This window comes from Montipora capricornis, chromosome 9 (genome assembly GCF_036669925.1).
Source record: "Montipora capricornis isolate CH-2021 chromosome 9, ASM3666992v2, whole genome shotgun sequence".
Classification (NCBI taxonomy): Eukaryota; Metazoa; Cnidaria; class Anthozoa; order Scleractinia; family Acroporidae; genus Montipora; species Montipora capricornis.
The window spans coordinates 24,758,663-24,778,662 of record NC_090891.1 but is presented as its reverse complement, the minus strand read 5'-3'; the positions used below and the strand labels follow the sequence as shown (position 1 = coordinate 24,778,662).

Below are 20,000 nucleotides of genomic sequence, written 5' to 3'. Positions count from 1 at the left end.
AACAGCAGACAAAAAAACACACTAATTTACTCTATCACACTACTGCCCAACGTATTCTACGATACATGTACAGACCTTGGACCTATAGACGGATCGAAATGCACCAATCACTGTTTAGTCTTTACAGACCAATTACATCTAGGCTCAACTGACAGTCGACAAATAACATCACGAATAAGCTGACCAATGCCATCTACGACCGGACTTGTTATAGTATCTACTGACGTTATACAAATCACTTGACTCTGAAGATGACTTCCGAAATCACGAAAGACGAAAGACTTCGATGTGATTTTTTCGTCGACGTCGCCGTCGTAAATCTTAAGAAAGCTATAACTAGTCTAAAACGTTTTGTTCTATGGTGATGTGTGTTCATGTCACATGGTGCGAATCTGAGGCAAAAGGTTAAAACTGTTCACTTACTCTGTTATTCAGGATTTGTTCAACTGGGTCTGGGCTGTTGAAGATGACAAATCCAAAGTTCTGCACAGTTAACAAATAATTCAGCGTCAGTGCCAATAAAGCACAGAAGGAGATTTGCAGCATTCGACTGCCAACTTTCAAAACAATTGTGTCGGTCAACTGAAACTGTGTCGACCTGAAAGCATGGTGATTAAAGCGAACGAAGTTCTCCTACCTTGGGGTTGAGCCTTATCTCCAAGATTATTCCATATTCTAAAAAGAAAAAAAAACAAGAGTAAATAAAGACTCGTTTTTTTCCCAATTTACAAACAAGAGCTTCTCATCGGTGGCCATGGGAGCCTTCCTCCCGCATCACATGGTAGACCTGTGGTAGTCCTGTGTAGTGGCACCGCACGGGAGCAGCACCTGCTGGTTTACTAGTTGTCAAGAAGCTCATCATATCAACATCATATCTTTAATTACCCTCGGATTGTAGAGTAGCTTGATGCGGCTAATATCTCCGAGCATTGATACACCCCATAGAACAGAACACAACACCGGGAACTCCATGCCCTACTCTTTGGGAATAGCGTGTGGGTTCTTTTTACGTCCAACAGCGTTATAAACATTGAAGGGTTGCGAGCAGGGGACTACGCTTTATCGTCCTTACCCAAGAAGACAAGAGAGTCTAACCATTTGCAGATGTAATTACAAAGGCAGCACTTTCTCCTCAATTATTTAAAGACCCTGAGTGTTGGTCCGTCTGGAGTCGAACTCACGAACCTCCCGCACGGCAGCCCGGTGCTCAACCAACTGAGCCACCGATGCGCGGTACAAACGATTCAAAGAAATTTCGGAGTAATACTCTACAATGGTGATTCAACTTTCTTATTTTTTGGTCTTCTCTGATAAACCTCTTTTATACTTCTAATAAAAAACATGCAGCCAGTCTTTGAATGACTTACTGGAAAACACATTTCGCACTTCCTCGTCCTTGACTCCACTTGGCAGATTGCCAATGAACACTTGATGGTTATCAGGTGCATTCCGTGCAGTTAGCCTTGAGTCTGTGTTACTCAAGCCCCCACGCACTTCTTTGGATGGGCGGGTAGCAGCAGCCTGGGGTCTGGGTGGGGGTGGTATTACAGGCTGAGGGGGGGCCTGGAAAGAAATTTAATTTAAAATTCATGACAACAAAGGGTCGTACATGTACAAATGAAAGCTGCGTGTGGCTTAACGTAATTCAGGTAAAATGCAGTGGCACTAAGAGGTAGGCCAGTATTACATGAGAACAACCTCAGCGGTACAGTGTACAGCCATGCAAGTAATAAGGCTCAGTCTGCTTGACTTTCTTTCCACTTTGTTCCCTCTTGAACACATTTTGGGTAAATATGCCATCCTGTTATCAGGAGGTTAAGTAGCTACTTGATTAGCTTACTAAGCTCCTTACCACTAAGGAGATTGCTCCATCGCTATGTTGTTACCTTAACATCACCTCTTTTCCAATTCTATTGGCCCCAGGTTTTAGATGATGTGTTACAACAGTCCAAGAAGCTTTGAACTCCTCACAGATGGTATGGACTTCTTTAGCCACATTTATTAAGTCCAGGGTTCGTACGCTTTTTTCAACTAAAAATTCAAGGACTTTTCAAGTACTTTCAAGGACACATTTTCTATTTTTCAAGGACTCCACGCACTGCAAAATCAAGCGCTAAGCAGCTGTTCATATAGCTAGTGTGCGCCGACTCTCCCATGCTCGAAATGTCAACATCCCTCATGCACACAATGCATCGTGCCTTGTTTGTCACCCTTGACTTCGCGTAGCCACTCTTTGTACAGTGGTTTCTGAAGCCACAAGTTGCTGAAAACACACTTTCCCATTGTTGTAAATCTTTTATTCGTGAAACAATAGCCGAACAAACAACACCCACGCAAACAACAGGAAGCACTCGAGGCACATGGCTTTTCGCGGAAAGAGCGAAGACTACAAAACATTTCATTGGCTCTTAGAATTACAGACATTGAACCAATCAGAGCAATGAATATAACAAAGAACAGGAAAATGTACTCGGTGCTTGATGGACGTTCGGAGAGTTGTAATGATCGTTTTTATTTGTTTTTTTTTTTACTATTATGTGTCGCTACTGTTCTGCCAGTAGCATATATTTTCATATTTGGCACTCTAGAATCTAGGATGGATGAAATTAGCTACAAGTTTCAAGGACTTTCCAGCACTGACTGCAATTTTCAAGGTCTTTTAAGGCCTTGAATTTTTGTTTTCAAATTCAAGCACTTTCAAGGTGCGTGCGAACCCTGTAAGCCTACCATTACTTTTTTGGACCCATAAAATGCTACGCTAATGAGATACTAAGGGTAACAAAAGCAAGCAAATGGATACCTGTGGAGTCTGTCTCACAGGGCGAGAGCTTGAAACAGGAGTTGTGTTTTTCTCGACTGACAAGGCACGAGACGCTGCAAGTGCTGCCCACGTCTTTGGCTTCTCTGGCACTGCAATACGACAATATACGGATTTAAGAACAATGGCTTTCATAAAAAAAAAGGAGGAAAGTGGTTTTTAAATTTATGTAATCCTTTGGGTACACAAAAGCAGGAATTAACCACTGCGTCGCTAAGTGGAGGCTGGGTGCCTGAGCCACCCTGGGGCTTCCACTACTGGCAGCCAGCTCCAAGATGAAGACTGCACCGATGGCTGGAAAAACTTGACAAACCAGGCATAAGCCACACGCCCTCGAGGAGAAAGGCACCCATCACTCTGATAAACAGTGGGGGGTGGGAGGGAATGAGGGAAAAAACCGCTTAATGCTCCACACAAAATGCTCCTTCTTCCGGCCATACCAATGAATAAGCTGTACCATGCAAAGCACGGGGACACACTAACCACAATTGACTGCAGGTGTTAACCCAGTTAAACTGAATTTAACCTCATTTAATATTTTTAAAAGTGCACCACAAGACCTGGTTCAAGGGGTTCACCAGAAGTGTCTCCAATATTGGCCTCTGCATCAGACTCCGTTCCCTCAAGCTCTTCTTCTTCTGCTTCTTCTTCGTCTTCTTCTTCTTCTTCTTCTTCATCTTCTTGGCCACCCTCTCCTTGCTGTTGTTCATATGAAGTCTCCTCAGTCTGGCCGTTGCTGGGCTCAGCGACAAAATCATCCTCTTCTGGTGGTTGCATGATTGCTGTTTGATGAATGGCTTCGTGTGGATTCATCTGTGAAAATTAAAATGTGTCACTGTCTGATTCACTTTTGACAGGTGTAAATGACCATGAGTATTTATGACATGGTTACTCATTTACAGCAATTGATTTTTTTAAAGAAAATTTTTATTATTGCCCAGGTTTAAAATTCAAAAGTCATAAAAGGCATTGGGCATTGAATCGTGATTGTGGCAATGCCATTCTCCAGGAAAAATAATTATTTTTGTTATTGTTGCAGTTGCTCCATCCTTGAACTCTTAGGACACCCAGAGCAGAGTTCTTCATGGATATCAGGATAGCCAGCCCACAAATCAAAGGTTATACCAACCCATGCAAGCCATTGGCCAAAGGGCACAAGCTTTTTTTCAAACCTGAGGCCCCAAAGATGCATCTGGTGAAGTTTAAGGCTACTATTAACAGACAGCAGAAACAGAGATCATTGTTATTATTATTATTATTATTATTATTATTATCATTATCATTATCATTATCATTATCATTATCATTATCATTATTATTATTTTTTTTGGCCCATTTGGATCATTTTTGGTACATGTACCAAAGGAAAATCCTACACGTACATGTACACCGCACTTGATGCGCTGCAACAAGAGCAGGCCTTATATCACATCTACATGGCTTATTTTTTCTTTGTGGTTTTACCCAAAGGAAAATGCAAAGATCACCTGTGGCTGTTTATCAATGATAACTTCTTGCAGCTCCAGTGACTCTTCATCATTACCATTATCCAACAAAGGCTCTGGATTCATCAAACCTCCCGAACTGTAATAGAGTACAAATCTAAAAAGTTACCCTTCTTCAAAAAAATAACTGAATTACAGTGCGTTTCAAAAAACTTTTGACAAACAGTTTCCTTAGTTTGTTTGAAATTCCTGAAGTTTGCTACAAATCTGGCAATTTCATTACGTAGTTGTTATTCAAATTGTGAACTTAGAAACGAAGTTGTGAATTTCACCACGAACTTCGTTGGGAAGTTAAGGAGTTTGTCGCGAGAGAAGTTCGCACCGTTCGGTGTAAATTTCTCGGAATTTTCTTAGAAGTTGTGGTTACGTTGATTGCGAATTACAGGTTTTAAAATGGGTTATAAAACGTTGAAAACTGACTATTCCCAGATGTCACCCGACACCTGCCTAAAAATAGAATACAATTTCTGTGAACTTCTACGCATGGTTGCTTAAAAGTATTTTACAGTTAAATCTATCAGACATAAAAAGAAACCCTATTTTCAGGACATACATCATTCTAGAAATAGCGCAAGAAACAAAACATTTCAATGTCATGTTGTTCAACTTTTGTCTTTACATTTCTAGTGTAAACAAGATACGAGTCGCGCCATCTGTCTGTAATGTGAAGTCCCGGCTCCGTACCTCTTAAATAATTTACCTTTACGAAGTAAACATCAAAAAAATTAGTCTTGCTTGGTTGAGAAATTTTTTCACTTTGTTTAAATTCATTTCTAGTTATACTACCAATCCAACTACACCGAATGATGTGAACTTTGCTCGCGACGAACTTCGCAACTTCCCAACGAAATTCGATGTGAAATTCACAACTTCGTTTCGAAGTTCACAATTTGATTGACAATTACGTAATGAAATTGCCAAGTTCATAGCGAACTTTGGGAATTTCAGACGAAGTTCGGAAACCGTTTGTCAAAAGTTTTGTGAAACGCACTGTAACATTGAAGAGAAAAGTTGAAAACCTCCTTCCATTGTCATAATTATTATACTAAGAATAAGCTATCCTCTACGACATTTTTGGCTTGAAACCTTCCCCTTAAATTAGAGACCCAAGAATCACATTTCAAGCAACAAGTGTCATTTCCTAAATTTGACCATGGTGTTGGTAATCAGGCAGTGAGCACTACGGAGGCAAGACCAGGGTGACAGGAACTTTGTTCCCAAGACCTGGAGAATGGTGCATGGGTCTTTCACACCCAAAAGGATTTCTTGGTGAAGGCGCATGAAAATTGCTGCCATGATGTCGCATGAAAAAACTGTTTACAAACTTGATGCACTAAACCCAATTGTAAGAGTCCTGAAAAAAAAAAAAGAGAGAGGGAGAGATACATACCCATTTGTTTGTTCCTGGCCTGAATAGTACAGACTTTCTGCACGATTCTCTTGGACCACGTCTTGCTCCTGGTTGTCATAACTACCGACAGAAGAGCTATTGACTGGCACTTGCTGAGGCAGATCTTCTTCTCCTTCAGAATCTAAAGAAGGAAAGCTTGTTACCTGTTTGTTTATTTATCAAGCAGACACTAAACCGCTCTTTTATAAATGCTAATTGTAGGGCTGGCATAATGCTCGTTGCTTACAGGGTTAAGGTTAGCTTCCTCACAAGACAAGGGAAAGCTTCATACAGTATATCTCCTCTTATTTAACTGTACAAATGTACAACATACATACCTTCACTTTGTTTGAGGATTATTACCTTTAAGTCCTTTATTCAAACTATCAAATGTAACTAATGGTACAATCTTGCACCCAATCTTGATTAAAAAATTATAATCCTCAAGTTTTCCTCAGTTATTTTTCCCTCTACTTTTTCCATGCCTGTCAATTGAGTTTCATTCACCATAATTAAATATATAACTTTACTGCATTGTCATGAAATGAAGTGTGCCCAGATTGAGTATCTGCATGTAAGTTTACACACCATGACACTGTTATCAGAATTCCAAAAACAACAAAAGACATACCGTACATACGTACCGACATTGCCATCAGCTGGTTCATCACTGGTTTCTTCTGAGAAAACTTCATCTTGATACCGGAATATGTCATTGTGAACATAGTACTTTCTTGGACCCTAATGGAAAATTGGTCAAAGTCTCTGAGAGACAAATCACTGATGAAATGTACAGTGTACAGCATTGGAATAATATATTCTACTATGGCTTTTAAGACTTTAATTTTGATAACTCAATGGAAAATTCAGAGCTACCCCTAAAAATAATGAAATAAGAGCAAAGGGTAGATTCAAAGTTGTGACACGTGTGCATCTATACAGCTAAATGGCCTATTCCAGTTTATCGCCCTTATCCGAGAAGACTTGAAAGTCTAACTATTTGTGCATGTTATTACAAAGGTAGCACTTTCTTTTCATTTCTCTTTTAAGACCCTGAATGCTGGTCTGGCCAGAGTTGAACCCCCGACCTCCCGTATGGTAGCTTAGTGCTCAACCAACTTCACGTCGGCCAGAAACGAAAATTGCCTGGGAACTTCACGTAAGCTAAGCCTGAAAGTTTGGTAGGTTCTTTATGGAAGCCAAACACGAAATTTGGATAGATACATTACATGTACTTTGTGAAAGCCAGGCAAGAAATTTGGGTAGGTACTTCATGTCAAGCTGTACCTAGCCCCATTGCTTGCAACATGACAATGACGTATGCAATGCCACAATCTACCTTTCATTTTTAAAATGATTTGCAAGGTCTGAATTCAAGTCAAACACTTACCTCTGGTGCCAAGACAAATGTTTGCATGAACCGCCTCATGGGCTGGCCATCATTTGACAGCTCACCAGATACCTGCATGCCAAAAATACACCAGCGTTAAATCACCAAGCCGCTTTGCTATACACATACAATCATAGTGTGAAGATAGTTTGCAGTGCTTTGTCAAATCAGAGCCACTGAAATATTTTCTTCCCCTACCTGAACTACCACCCCCCCTCCCACAGTGGAATGGCTGTCCACCTGTCTGATCTTTGTGTGGCAATCATGGAAATTGAGGTCCTTGATCTTGCTGTAGATTGCCTAAAAGATAAATGTTGAATGCATTAAATACCAGCTGTATTCTGTTGCTATAATTTGAAGGAAGTCTGGAATTGAATATGACGCTCGTGAGGCAGTAGCGCAATGTTTGAATTAACCATTCAGTGCAGCAACTTGAATTAAGTTTGACATAGTAATCAAATTTGACAGGTTCTGTCAATACATGCTACATGGCACTGGCACACCATGGTTTTAAACGTTCAGTTATTGCCGTGCCAAACTCAGTTCATAAATTACGAAGATGATTCTACTGTGCGTACTGTAGCTGACACTGGTGGAAGGTGTGTTTTGACGTTTTCTTTAAATCTGAGTTTGTGCTCGATTTTGCCTATAAAATTCCAGGAGTATTCAAGGAGTTTTCAAAAACCAGAAATTGAGTTTTCAAGGAGTCTTTATAAGAAAATTTGTATGCCACACATGGTGTTTCAGTGTTTTCTTTGCTGAAAAAGTCTACCTTGACATTCCTTACCACCTCCTGCAAGTTAAAGGGAACCTCCACTAAAACAGGAATTTATCTTTAAAATAGTTAACATAATGCTCACAATCAAAATTGTTCGAACGTTTTCCAATCGGAGTGCTTGTATTCGAAATAAATAAATTTTAAAAACGGTTGTTTTGGTTTTCAAATTTCCCGGGCGCCGCCATCTTGAATAATTGTGACGTGTCATGGTTGCCCTATTGTTTTAAAACAAAAGCTCTTTGTGCAAATACAAAAGAGCAACCATAACACGTCACAATTATTCAAGATGGCGGCGCCCAGGAAATTTAAAAACCAAAACACGCGTTTTTGAAATTCATTTATTTTGGATACAAACTATTCCATTGGAAAACGTTTGAACAATTTAAATTGTAAACATTATGTTAAATATTTTAAAGTTGTATTCTTGTTTTAGTGGAGGTTTCCTTTAAGTGCATGCACAGGTATTTTAATTTTTGGTTTTAATGTTTTCCTGGTAGTCAATTTTGGGCTCAATTTTTGAAATGTCTTTTTAACTTAGCATGATGCAATCTCAACAATTTCACCCAAGAAAAAAATCAAGGAGTTTTCAAGCAGTTTTCCACAAAATCCTTTTTTTTAAAGGGCTTTTCAAGCAGCTTTGAAGTCCAAAATTAAATTCCAGGGCTTTTCAAGGACTTCAGGGAGTAGCACGAACCCTGTTATATTCAAATTAGTGCAACTTTGATATTTGAAATCACTCCCATGCCAATGCCATGCCACTGCCAGGTCAAATTCATTCAAGTTTGACATGACAGAAAAGCAACATTTGAAGCAGGCCCAAGTTACAGTACCTATGCCTTTGGGAATAATAACTAGTGTATTCCTCTTACTTTTGTGACTTTTTTTAGTTTATAACGAAAATTAGTTTAGCAATTTAATAATGATGACAGAAATATCACATCCACGAGAACAAGAATTCAGGATCTACTATTACTGTATGCCAGATAAAATTGTTGAGACATCTTTCACTCCTTTGTCAATGCCTAATAAGCTTTATCTGCAAAGCAAAATATGATTACACCCCCTCCTCCCAAAACTTGAGCTTGTTACTTGTGCTTCTTCCTAACAGACATTGTGCTGGGTGGGACCGTCAAACAGGGTATAATTGGTCTTCTTGAATGCGAACAGTCGTCCCTTCATGTTTTGTCATGCAAACAAATAAAGAGACCAAGGAAGGCTTGGGAAGAGGAGAGAAAGGAGAGACTGCACCCTTTTCTGCAACTGACGCGTTCAGAATTTCCTGTTGCTAGCGCAGCGCAACAGGAAATCTGGATTGATCTAGATCTGTTGACAAAGGGCCGCAGTCTGATTTTTTTTGTAGATAGATAGATACCTTTATTAAATAAAACCATTGCAGCCAAAGGCTGAATTACGGCAATTTACAATCGAACAAAGATTCTAAAATTATTTAAAATTTAAATCTAGAATTTAAATCTAAAATTTAAATCTAAAAATATATTAAAAGCAAGGTTGCACACCGAGAACTAAAAGCTAAGAACGGGAAGAATTTGCCATTAAAAAGCTCCGCTGAAAGCGATTTGTCTTACAAAGAGGGACATTGAAAGTCCTCTTTTTCCTGAGAGTTACTTGTCATTCATTCTTTGGCGGCAGTAAGTGATGGAGCCTGTGGTTGGGGTCTTGAAGGATCTTATCGAAGAGGCGCGTGGTGAGTTCCTCTCTTCGAGCGCTTAATAGCGGCAGCCCCAGGGCGACGCGCGCTTCGGAATAGCTCAAGGTGGGATAGATGATACGTAAGGGACGTTTTTAAAGCCCTTCCAATTCATCTGATAGGTATATGGGAAGGCTATTATGAAAGGTCTCGCAGACGTATTCGGCGACCGGCCGAATGCACGTGGTGTAGAAACATACAACTTCGTGCGGGTCGAGGCCCGCTCGTTTTAACTGCCTCAGCAAGTACAGTCTGGACGCTACCTTCTTAACTATCTCAGCAACATGCGCGTTCCATTTCAAATCGTCAGAGATGAAGAGACCCAAAAGTTTGGCACTCTTAACAACTTCGATGTTCTTATTATTGATGACGACAGGTGGAAATGAACGCTTAGATCTAGCAAAACAAATCTGCAACTCTTTACATTTTGCTTCGTTCAGCTGGAACCGATCTGCCTGAGCTGCCCCAACTAAATTATCTACAGCTGTTTGGATCTGACTACAATCACTCTTGTGGGTTGTTTCACTTATGGTGGTGTCGTCGACATATTTCCATAGATCAACGCCTTCGACGTGGAGGTCGTTGATCATCACCACAAAGAGCCAGGGACCAAGCTTAGTCCCTTATGGTACGCCGGCAGGGACTCTACCCCACTCTGAGAAGCAGTCTTGAGAGAGCTTGACTCTTTGGTGCCGATCAGTTAGGAAATCTTCAATCCAGAGACGAACCCACTCAGGCATATCTAAGTTCTTAAGCTTCTCCAATAGAATGCGGTGATCAATCAGATCGAAAGCCTTCTTGAAGTCAAATAGAACTACACGGACCGTAGAGCTGTTGCCGTCGGTCTTCTGATACCATGTGTGCAGCATACTAATGAGAGCATGCGCAGTAGAGGAATTGGGAACCGTTCCAAATTGATTCCAATCAACTTTGACCAGGACGGCTGGCTTGATGTATTCTTCAACCACATAGTCTTCGGCCACTTTTGACAGTATTGGCGTTAGTGATATAGGTCGCAGATGCCTGTTAACATCAAGCACTAGTGACTGCTTGGGGAGGGGTGTAATATCCGCTCGTTTCCATGACTTAGGTAGGCGACTCTCCTGGAAGAAGGTAGTTGCCTTCGAGAAGAAGGGGAAGTTGTTAAAGGACATGGCTTCAAAAAAGTATTGAGTTGAACAAGCTTTGTCCTCTGACTTCAGATTTAATGATAGATGGGTCATCCGTTCTAAACAAGAATTTGTCCTTGACAGTTGTGCAAGAACATCACACCGTCAACACTTGCCAAAACACTCCAACATTTACCGTATTTACCCGTGTATAAGTCGACCTTTTATGGCCTCAAAACAAGCGCTAAAAATCGCCCTCGACTTATACACGGGTCAAAGACTTTGAGCCAAGTTCCAGCTAAGTAATTTATTCAAAATTAACATAATAATGTTGTCTTGGGCATAACGAATGCAGTGGACAAAGCCAACAAAAGATTTCAAAATGAATGACAAAAGACTTCAAAACGAATGTAAGCAATTCCAGTTGAAATGAAAAAGGATTTGTCCAACTCTAAATGTTGAAGATACTCACAAGCACAAATATGAAATTTATAGACACTGGAAATTTTCGTTTTCCAAAGGTGGAAAGCTCTAAAAGGCATTTATGTTTCTTCAAATAAAAACTTGATCGTTCAACGGCTTAGTAACCTGGCGTAATACCTCGCGTTTGCGTGCAAGCAGTGTCACTTGTGTTGCGTGAAAATGCTGGTTGGTAATGAATGTTTTTTATTCTTTATACAAACCTGGCTGACTCAAATGCTTTTGCAAACTTTGTATTGTTTGGTTTATGAGTTTTGTTTTGTTTGTCATTTGAGAAATTAAAAGTCAGGGACCAATTAAACCTTGAACATTTTCGCATCATTCGCAAGTTATTTTCAAAGATTGACTCCTGCTTCCTGTGATGTTGTGCTTATCCTCTAAAGCCCTTTATCCTTGAACAACGAAACAGGTTTAGTTTGAGGTTTACATGTTCGATTTTCTGAGAACTTTTTCGAAACTCAAGGACAAAATGCCCGCATATACAACAGATGTTGAACCACATGTACAAAACTACATGCATTAAGCGCTTGAGGCCCTGATTTTTTTTGTGTATCCACATTTCCAGAAATCGAAGAATACAAGATTAGAGTCCCATGAACATTTAACAAAGAAATTAAGAAATTGCTTTTTTCGCCATCAAAAATGGGGGTCGACTTATACACAGGTAAATACGGTATTCTGCAAATATGGCAAAAACCTGAGGCCTCTCTGTGCTTACCTTTTCTTCCTGTCTTTTTACCGGGCGTCTTTGGAATGCCGCTGATTAAATTCAGAGTAAATACAGTAGTTTTTCTGCGGTTTCCTTTCCAAATAGTTGAGCACATAAACATTCCTATGCCATTACTGAATTTTTCAGTGTTTACTTACATCAGCAATAAAAACGGGCCAAACTATCTGTCATATCACTTTCACCACAATGTACATGTACTTAGATTAGAAGATTCAATCTCGACTTGTTGGTTAAAGAAAACGGTGCAGTCCGTTCTTTCCCTCCACTTCCAAAGCCTCCCTCGGTCTTTTTTATTCCTTTGCATGACAAAGCACAACTGCCTCAGAAAAGCCAGCCGCTCGACTAATTTATGGAGGGACTGCGCCCAGTCTATTGGCACTCTTTTTCAGGTTATAGCCCAAAAGGTCAAAAAATGAGAGAAGTCTCAACAATCTTTGTCCAGCAGTATGGCTTTGAGTTTTTCTTCACAACCAGGACTTTAATTAACCCACTGACATCTCAAATGCCCTAGAACTCCCCCAGTTGTCTCACTCCCAGGGGTCAATGGGTGGCAACAATAAAAAAAAATTTATTTGCCTCAAAGCCATCACTTTTTTTGATATTAGCAAAAAAAGGCTCCTTTGTCAAAATTACCTCTTGACCAATCACAGGAAGTTCGGTGGGCCCATTCTCAGCCCTCCCATGAAGAAACCAAGACTGTTTTGTATAAAACCTGCAAATTTTAAAACACAAGCTTTAAGTCATTATTCCATCTCCTAAATGAGGGATGACTCAATTGCATGGGGAAAAAATAATTCATATGGATGGCAATTTACAAATTTGAAGACTACTGTGTTGTGACAAAAATGTTTAAGTTGCTGTCATTTTAAGCCATGCTATACACCTCAGAGAACATAAGCAACAGAGAGATGACCAAGATTGTAAACTATACCTGTGAATCTGGACAGGTTCTTGATTCAGGAGAGTATAATACTGCCGGACAAATTCTCGTCCAACACATTGTGGAGACGGCACAGTCACCATTATTGCTTGAACTGAAACAAAAATCAGTCAAAACAATATTAACCATGCATTTGTGACAATCCTTTACAGAAGGTATCTAAACACCAGGCTTGAAATTGCGACCAATACAGTCACATTTGCAGCTGAATTTTTCCCCTTGTGATCAAATATCTGGAGAAGTCAAAATTTGTGACTTGTTGTCACCTTTGCTCTAACAGAATAAAAGGATCAGAATTTGCCACTACTTTTGCTAAAACAAATTAATAAAGAAATATAACAATATATTTTCTCGTTATCAATTTTGTTTTAATATGAAGATATGGGGTTAATTAGCTGCGATGTTGCGTGCACCACACACCATTCTGTTGATCATTTTCCATTTCAGCAGTTTCTTTACAAATATGTATTGCAGGATCATATTTTGTTTTGTTAAACCTCTGGCAACACAATACAGTGTGATGACCCAGGTCCCCACAATTACAAAAAAAAATTGATTATACACTTTGCCACTAAGCATGTAAGAACTTGTGACTAAATTTTTGTAACTTAGAGCACAATTGCGAATGGCATTTTTAAAATTTTCGAGCCCTCGCACACTTGCTAAAATTTGCAGGTTTAAATAGATAAAAAATATATTTTTAATGGGTAAACCATAATATTATTATCACTTTTCTGTTATCATGTTTTCTTTTGGTATTTGCAAATTTTTATCTCCATGTTGAAAGGTACCTTCTAGTTCCTTTCTTGATAGCTTTGGTGAAACTGAAATTAAATTAGGGGGTAATAGGCAGAAAGAACCTAAAAAAAATTCTGTCTGTTCTCATTTTTTCCTTGGTTTTCTGTGACTTCAGTCAGTAACAGAAATTGTAAAAACTTTGAGAAATAATCCAAAAAGTAAATTCCTGCTACTTGACAAACTAATGGAGATGCAGAAAGTCTTTCATTATGTTTTTGCAAAGCCCCTTCCACGTGAGTTACTTTCTGGTTTTTGAACACTTAATTGGCAGTAGGACAAGAAAATTTAGATGCACCTGTAATGAACAAAAAATTCTAGTTATCACTAAAACAATAATGCAAAAATCGAGAATCACTGATACATCTTTCGCAAATATTCAGTTAGTTTCTGAAGGTTGCAGAATCGTTTGCAGGCTGCAAATATTCAGTTAGTTTCTGCAGGCTGCAGAAACTACTTTTTCAACATTGCCTAATCAATAATTGTTAAAGTATTATACCCTAAACATGAAAGAAACCTGCATCTTGAAATTAACAAAATTAATATGAAAAGTGTATAAACAAAGGTATTTTTAATACCAAAGTAGCTGCCAAAACAAATGCAGTTCTACAAAATCTTTGATTTGCGGTTTGTACCGATTTGCAACACGAGTTCTATCCCTGGCAAAAAGCGAATAGGGGTGTGCTATCTCGCTTGCGATAAAACTTCACTTCAAAAAATCATCCCCAAATCTTTACTCCATCCCCAATTAACTGTACCTCAAAGTCACTTCCTAGGTCAGAAATCTGATTATAAAGAGAGTGGTGTTGTCAAAAACCGACCACAATTAATGTTTTTTTTTACACGCAAAACGTAAAGGTATACGTAGCTTACCCAAACAAATCCTTCACTATTGCAATGCAACGAGTCGGCAAAAACGAACTTTCATTTCATTGAAGGTTCATCTACGAGGATTCGTGAGTTAATCAGACAATGGTGAGAAGACAGCATGTGGCCATTCATGTCCTAAATCTGGTAGACTCGACAGACATGAAGGTAACTGATCTTTTTTAAACGACGGGCGCGATTCATTCAAGCCCAAGCTCAACCACGCGTTGCGGTGTACAAAGCTGACTACAAAATGATTCAACATCCTTACCTTCGGGAAAGCAATCAGTAAAATATACTCTTTAGTGGCATCTCCAGTTCCAAATGATTGGATCTTTGGACTATTCCATTGGCAAACCGGTTGATTTTCCTCCCGTCACGAACGAAATTTTTCACTTAACTCCACTTCAAGAGCACCAACAAAAATCACATGTTTGACATGCTCAGTTCACAGCCACTATTCAATTAGTACCAGTCTCTTACGGCTTTGTCGAAACATCAGAGTGAGGCCTGAGGCCGGTGAGTAAAGCGAAGTTCGGACCGGATTTCCTGTTTCTTTGTAACTAAACTCGGAGATATCCTTTCTTTCGCCCCTAAGGCATTCCCCACTGTCGATTTCAATCGTCTGGTGTCAGATAGTAGATTCTAAAAATGGTCGTTTTAGGAAGGAAGACAAAACACGGGTCACAAGTCACAGGTCATGGTTTCACCAAAACAAAAACAATCCTAACCGTTTACCAATGCTAAAATTAGGCCTAAAAACTTCTGTTTAGGCCTAATTAGGCCGAAGGTTAGCTTAAATGAATGTTTACTTTTCGATTCTTTCTGTATTGGTAAAAAACAATGACCTGTGACTTTTGACCTGTGTTTTGTACTTGTCGCAACATCAGACACTTTTTAACGATGATGATGATGATAATGATCACCTTTAACGCTCATGTTAGCCGAGGCATGGTCACAAACTGGATGGTGGAAGGCAGGATTACAAAAGACCCACTGGTGGGGAACTACTGACCAGTAGCTTGCCTTACTCTTATGGGAGGTTTTAACAGGAATATTCATCATGAAAACATACAATCATCTAATCAATAAAAACTTGACAGTAAGGAAGGAAATAAAATTAAATGATGCCGAAAGAGATCCTTGGGTACCAATGACTACCTTGTGATTGACTAGGCTGTACTCAGGAACTGAAAAAGGTGTGAGAGAAACCTCTGTGTGGCTTGGATCAACTTCACGAAAGCTTATGATATGGCCCCTCATTCCTGGATTATACAACACTGAATATGTTTTGAATAGTGAACAACTAAGGCAATCTTATGTCATCAAGTATGCCCCATTTAAAGATAAAGTTGTTTTCGAAAGACCAGTCCTTGGAGATGTGAAATTTTTTTTTTCATTGTTGTTATTTGTTTTGGTCTTGATTCCTGTCAACATGGTCTTGGGGAAGGTAGAAACTTAGAGGAGCAAATCATCCATGAAGAATAAAATTCTATTCCTAGAGCAGATTGTGCAACAGTAACATCGGGATCAAGTTTTGGATAACAAAGACAAATGTCAACTGTGTCTATATGAAGAGGAATATTGGGGAATGACCTGGAATACCAGGAGATCCCAGAGTGGAACTAAAAGAAAAAGCAGAAAATTGATGAATATGAAGATATATGATGGCAGTGAGAAAGCTCCAGAAAGATCAAACCAAGAACTGTACCTAATATTTTGGGATATTTCTCGGTGGTTCATCTTGAAGTACTGGGGTGAACTTAGCGTGGGTCAGATTTAAAACACTGCCTAATGGTAATGACAGGGTCTTGAGTACTGAGGTTGCAGGATGACACTTGTATTGGGAACTGTTGGACAGTTGAATATTGAGAGAGGTTCTGTGTAATAGTAATAATCATAAGCATTATCATCATGATGAAATGACACCAACAATATTCAAGTGAACTTGGCCTCTGGGCTTAAATCTCCCAGCAACTTATGACAACATGGGTAATTAAGCAGTGCAGACATAAATGACTATGAAAAGGGGCAGCTTTCAATGAAGTCTGGCATTCCAACATTTCAATTAACAATAACAATAATATTAAAGCAACTCTGACTATATCACAAAGAGAGCAATAATAATAGCCCAATTTTGATATAGTAAAATTCAGTCCTAAACAACAGGCATCATCTCAAGGCTGTGGGGATTAAACTCATAAAAATCCTCATATTTATTACCCAGAGCCTCACGATGATGCCTTTTGTTTACTTTTGAGTTTGTGCTGGATTTTGTCTATAAAATTCCAAGAGTATTCAAGGAGTTTTCAAGAACCAGAAATTGAGTTTTCAAGGAGTCTTTATAAGAAGACTTCTATACCACACAGTGTTTCAGTGTTTCCTTTGCTCAAAAGGCCTACCTTGATATACCTTACCACATACTGCAAGTTAATTGCACACATGGACATTTTAATTTCAGGTTTTAAAGTGCTACTGTGACCAAAAAAATCACTTCTATTTTTCAGATTTTGAGAGTGTGATTGCTTCACACTTGACAGGCAAAAGTTTGAGCTTTGATTTTTATTTAAAAGTCGTTTACTTTTAGCATAAGTTTTGGACTTCAAGGTCCACCATTACTCAGGTTCCAAACTGACCGATTGGATATCAGAGGGTTGGATCTAGGGAAAAGTGACGTCACTGCCTCACGAGCTTAAAATTTCAGTGTGTAAATGCAGCTCATTATATATGCAAAACACAAGTTTGAAAGCCTGAAACTCTCGTTCTGCATATTAATTCAGCTGCGTACACACACATTGCAATCTTAACCCATTGAGTCTTTGACGTCATTTTCTCCTTGATCCAGCTCTCTCAAGACTCCAAAGTTAGTAATGGCTCTCCATGAAATAGGAAAATTCCAGTTAAAATAAACAGGTGACTTCTTTAAATCAATGCTTAAAACTTGGGTCACTTAATGTTTAGTTCACATAGTTTTGAATTCCAAAGAATCCAAAATAAAGTTGATTTTTTGGTCGTAGTAGCACTTTAATGTTTCCCTAATAGTCCATTTTGGGCCCAGTTCTTGAGATGTCTCTTTTAACTTAGCATGATGCAATCTCAACAATTATACTCTTAAACCTTAATCATTGTAGCATCAAGCATGGAATAGAGAGTGCTTCTCATCAGCAGAAAGGAGAACCATGGAAAGAAGCACCAATATATCTCTTTAGCTTGTACAATTTGTTTTCCCATTTCAGACCACATGATGTTCCTTTAGGGAACAGTTTCTTTCAAATGTCGTCTTATGCTCATGGATATGTGCACATAACTTATAAAAAAAACAAAAGGAAATTCCGTTGGGAACATTAGGTGGTCTGAAATGGGAAAACAAAACGTACAACTAAAGAGGTCAATTCAAGGATTGAAGAAATGACACCACGGTTGGAAAAAAATGTTTTTTCCCCCAAGTCTGCACTTGTTTTAAGTCCTTGCAAATATTACTTTCAGTCTGAGGCAAAGCCAAGGACACATGTTTCAATAATAATGGCAGGTGACAGCTGGTTTGACTGGAGTAACTGACTGTTTCCATTGTCAAAAGGAAATACCACTTCATGGCAAAATTCAGAGCTAGAATTTTATAAAAAATCTGTAAACCTCTTAACTTAAACACAATTTTTTTAGAACATTTTGAGGCTACCTCACATCATTATCAAGTCAAAATTAGGTATAACTGGAATTATACAAGGTAGTAAAACAAAAGTAAAATATTTTTAGCCTAGGGGCTATAATTCCCAAAGGTGAATTTAGCTAGAAATAACAAGGATCAGATGAAAAGTTTGCCATGAATAGAGTCATTCTCAGTGTTTACCGAAGGTTTGCTGTCCTTGTTGAATTGTATGTCCTTACTATTTTAAAGTTCAAGCTTATTTCATCTTTGGGAGTTATATCCACAGGAAGCCAAAAAATAATTTCATTGCTTTACTACCTTAAATATTTTCAGTTATTCCAAATTTTGACTCGATAATGATGTGAAGTAGCATCGAAAAGTCTGCAATTTATAATTCTTTTGTCCAAGTGCAAATTAGCTTACCAAGTCTCGAAACCATGCAGTGAATTGAAGGGAATTCTTGCACTAAAATGAGGCTTGGTAGGCTAATTTGCACATTAGAAAAAGAATGATAAAATAGGTGTCATTTATGAATAAGGTCTGTTGCTTTTAAGTTTGAAAGGTTAAGAGTTTTACGGCTTTTATGTATTTTTATAGCTTTCTAGCATTGAATTTTGCGGTGAAATGTTATTCAAAATATCTTCTTATAACAAAATGAAATGAAGTTTAGAAATATCACTATTCGATAAGCAGTTTGCACAGTTGCAAGCAAGCTTGAAAAATCCAGACTTGCACAGCATTCAACCCATGACCATGCAATTGCATTGCATTTTCTAAATATCAACTGACCTATCGAGCCAGCATAGAGCTGGTCGTTATTGCAAGTTCACATCTCCTGCTAGACATGTATGAAAATAATTTAGGATATATGAAATGTCATTTATTTGAACTGAAGAATGAACATCAAGTGAAAGTTAGAGATCATTCCAGTTGAAGGCTTGTTTGCAGCTGAAAATGGTCATTCCGAAGTTGACTTCATAATATTCTAAATTACAGACAAAATTTGTCTGCCACAAGAAATGTTCCACATAATCTTTCATTATGCAAAGGTTTCTCTTTTTTTACAAGAAAACATGAACAGTTACTGCTACCTCAGCTGCATGCAGTTGAATATTTTCACAACCTGCAATTTACAATCTAAGCTCGTCACCCTTAATGGAAAAAGCCAATTCTGTTTTTTTATTTCTCATCTTCTCAACCATAATAACCCCAAACTCAATGATGAAAAAGAACAGCATGATAAAATTCTCAAGTCACTGCAGTATTATTAGTCTTTCCAATCTCAAACCAATCAAGAAATGAATAAAGTCCAAAAGAGGAATCATAGCGTTATGTTGCAGCTCTTCGAATGTATTCTGGTGTAGCAGTTTCGTAATCAGTAGAAAACAAACTTTCTGCATTCTTAGACATATGATCTAAAAAGTCTTGAATATGCGTCACAACAAACTGAACATTCTTCTCGTCCAAGCTGGAAAAAGAAAGAGCATTGCCAAGCTTGACAAAAAGCCTAAGTAAGTGTTCTGCTCCATATAGATGCGACATAGGAAGGTTTGGATGAACAGCAAGAATGTCACCATATTGAGTTCTTTCAAACTTGTAAAGTAATTGCGTTCCAAGCATAACATTAAAATACTCTTGAATACCATCGGCAACCTCCTGGACAACTCCGGGTTTTAATCCATCATCAACATTGTCTGCTCTTGATTTAATGTATTCATCGAGAATTTCTTTAATGTTCTTTTTTCTTGGGATGGGAACAAGCTGCTTTTGCCTTGTTATAAGATCCCAGTCATCTATGAGCCATTGCTTAAGGTCATCTGGAATAGTTATTTTGACATCCACAC

At 38.6% G+C, this 20,000-nt stretch overlaps 2 protein-coding genes across 2 annotated transcripts in view; both read right to left on the bottom strand.

Moving 5' to 3' along the window:
• The window catches only part of LOC138014999 (ras GTPase-activating protein-binding protein 1-like), a 16,594-nt gene extending 1,519 nt beyond the window's left edge, over window positions 1-15,075 (bottom strand). Inside the window, exons 1-13 of the mRNA XM_068861891.1 lie at window positions 14,782-15,075; window positions 12,840-12,942; window positions 12,542-12,620; window positions 7,302-7,403; window positions 7,104-7,175; window positions 6,358-6,454; window positions 5,714-5,855; window positions 4,306-4,402; window positions 3,379-3,631; window positions 2,801-2,910; window positions 1,368-1,563; window positions 638-675; window positions 424-483 (exon numbers count right to left, since the gene is read on the bottom strand). Coding sequence (XP_068717992.1) covers window positions 424-483; window positions 638-675; window positions 1,368-1,563; window positions 2,801-2,910; window positions 3,379-3,631; window positions 4,306-4,402; window positions 5,714-5,855; window positions 6,358-6,454; window positions 7,104-7,175; window positions 7,302-7,403; window positions 12,542-12,620; window positions 12,840-12,931 — 1,338 coding nt within the window. The 5' untranslated portion in view covers window positions 12,932-12,942; window positions 14,782-15,075. The remainder of the gene's footprint in view (window positions 1-423; window positions 484-637; window positions 676-1,367; window positions 1,564-2,800; window positions 2,911-3,378; window positions 3,632-4,305; window positions 4,403-5,713; window positions 5,856-6,357; window positions 6,455-7,103; window positions 7,176-7,301; window positions 7,404-12,541; window positions 12,621-12,839; window positions 12,943-14,781) is intronic.
• Window positions 15,076-19,014: 3,939 nt separating this feature from the next.
• The window catches only part of LOC138015000 (mortality factor 4-like protein 1), a 2,496-nt gene continuing 1,510 nt past the window's right edge, over window positions 19,015-20,000 (bottom strand). The window contains exon 2 of the mRNA XM_068861892.1: window positions 19,015-20,000. This exon is cut by the window's right edge and continues 170 nt beyond it. Within this exon, the coding sequence (XP_068717993.1) occupies window positions 19,486-20,000 (515 nt within the window). The 3' untranslated portion in view covers window positions 19,015-19,485.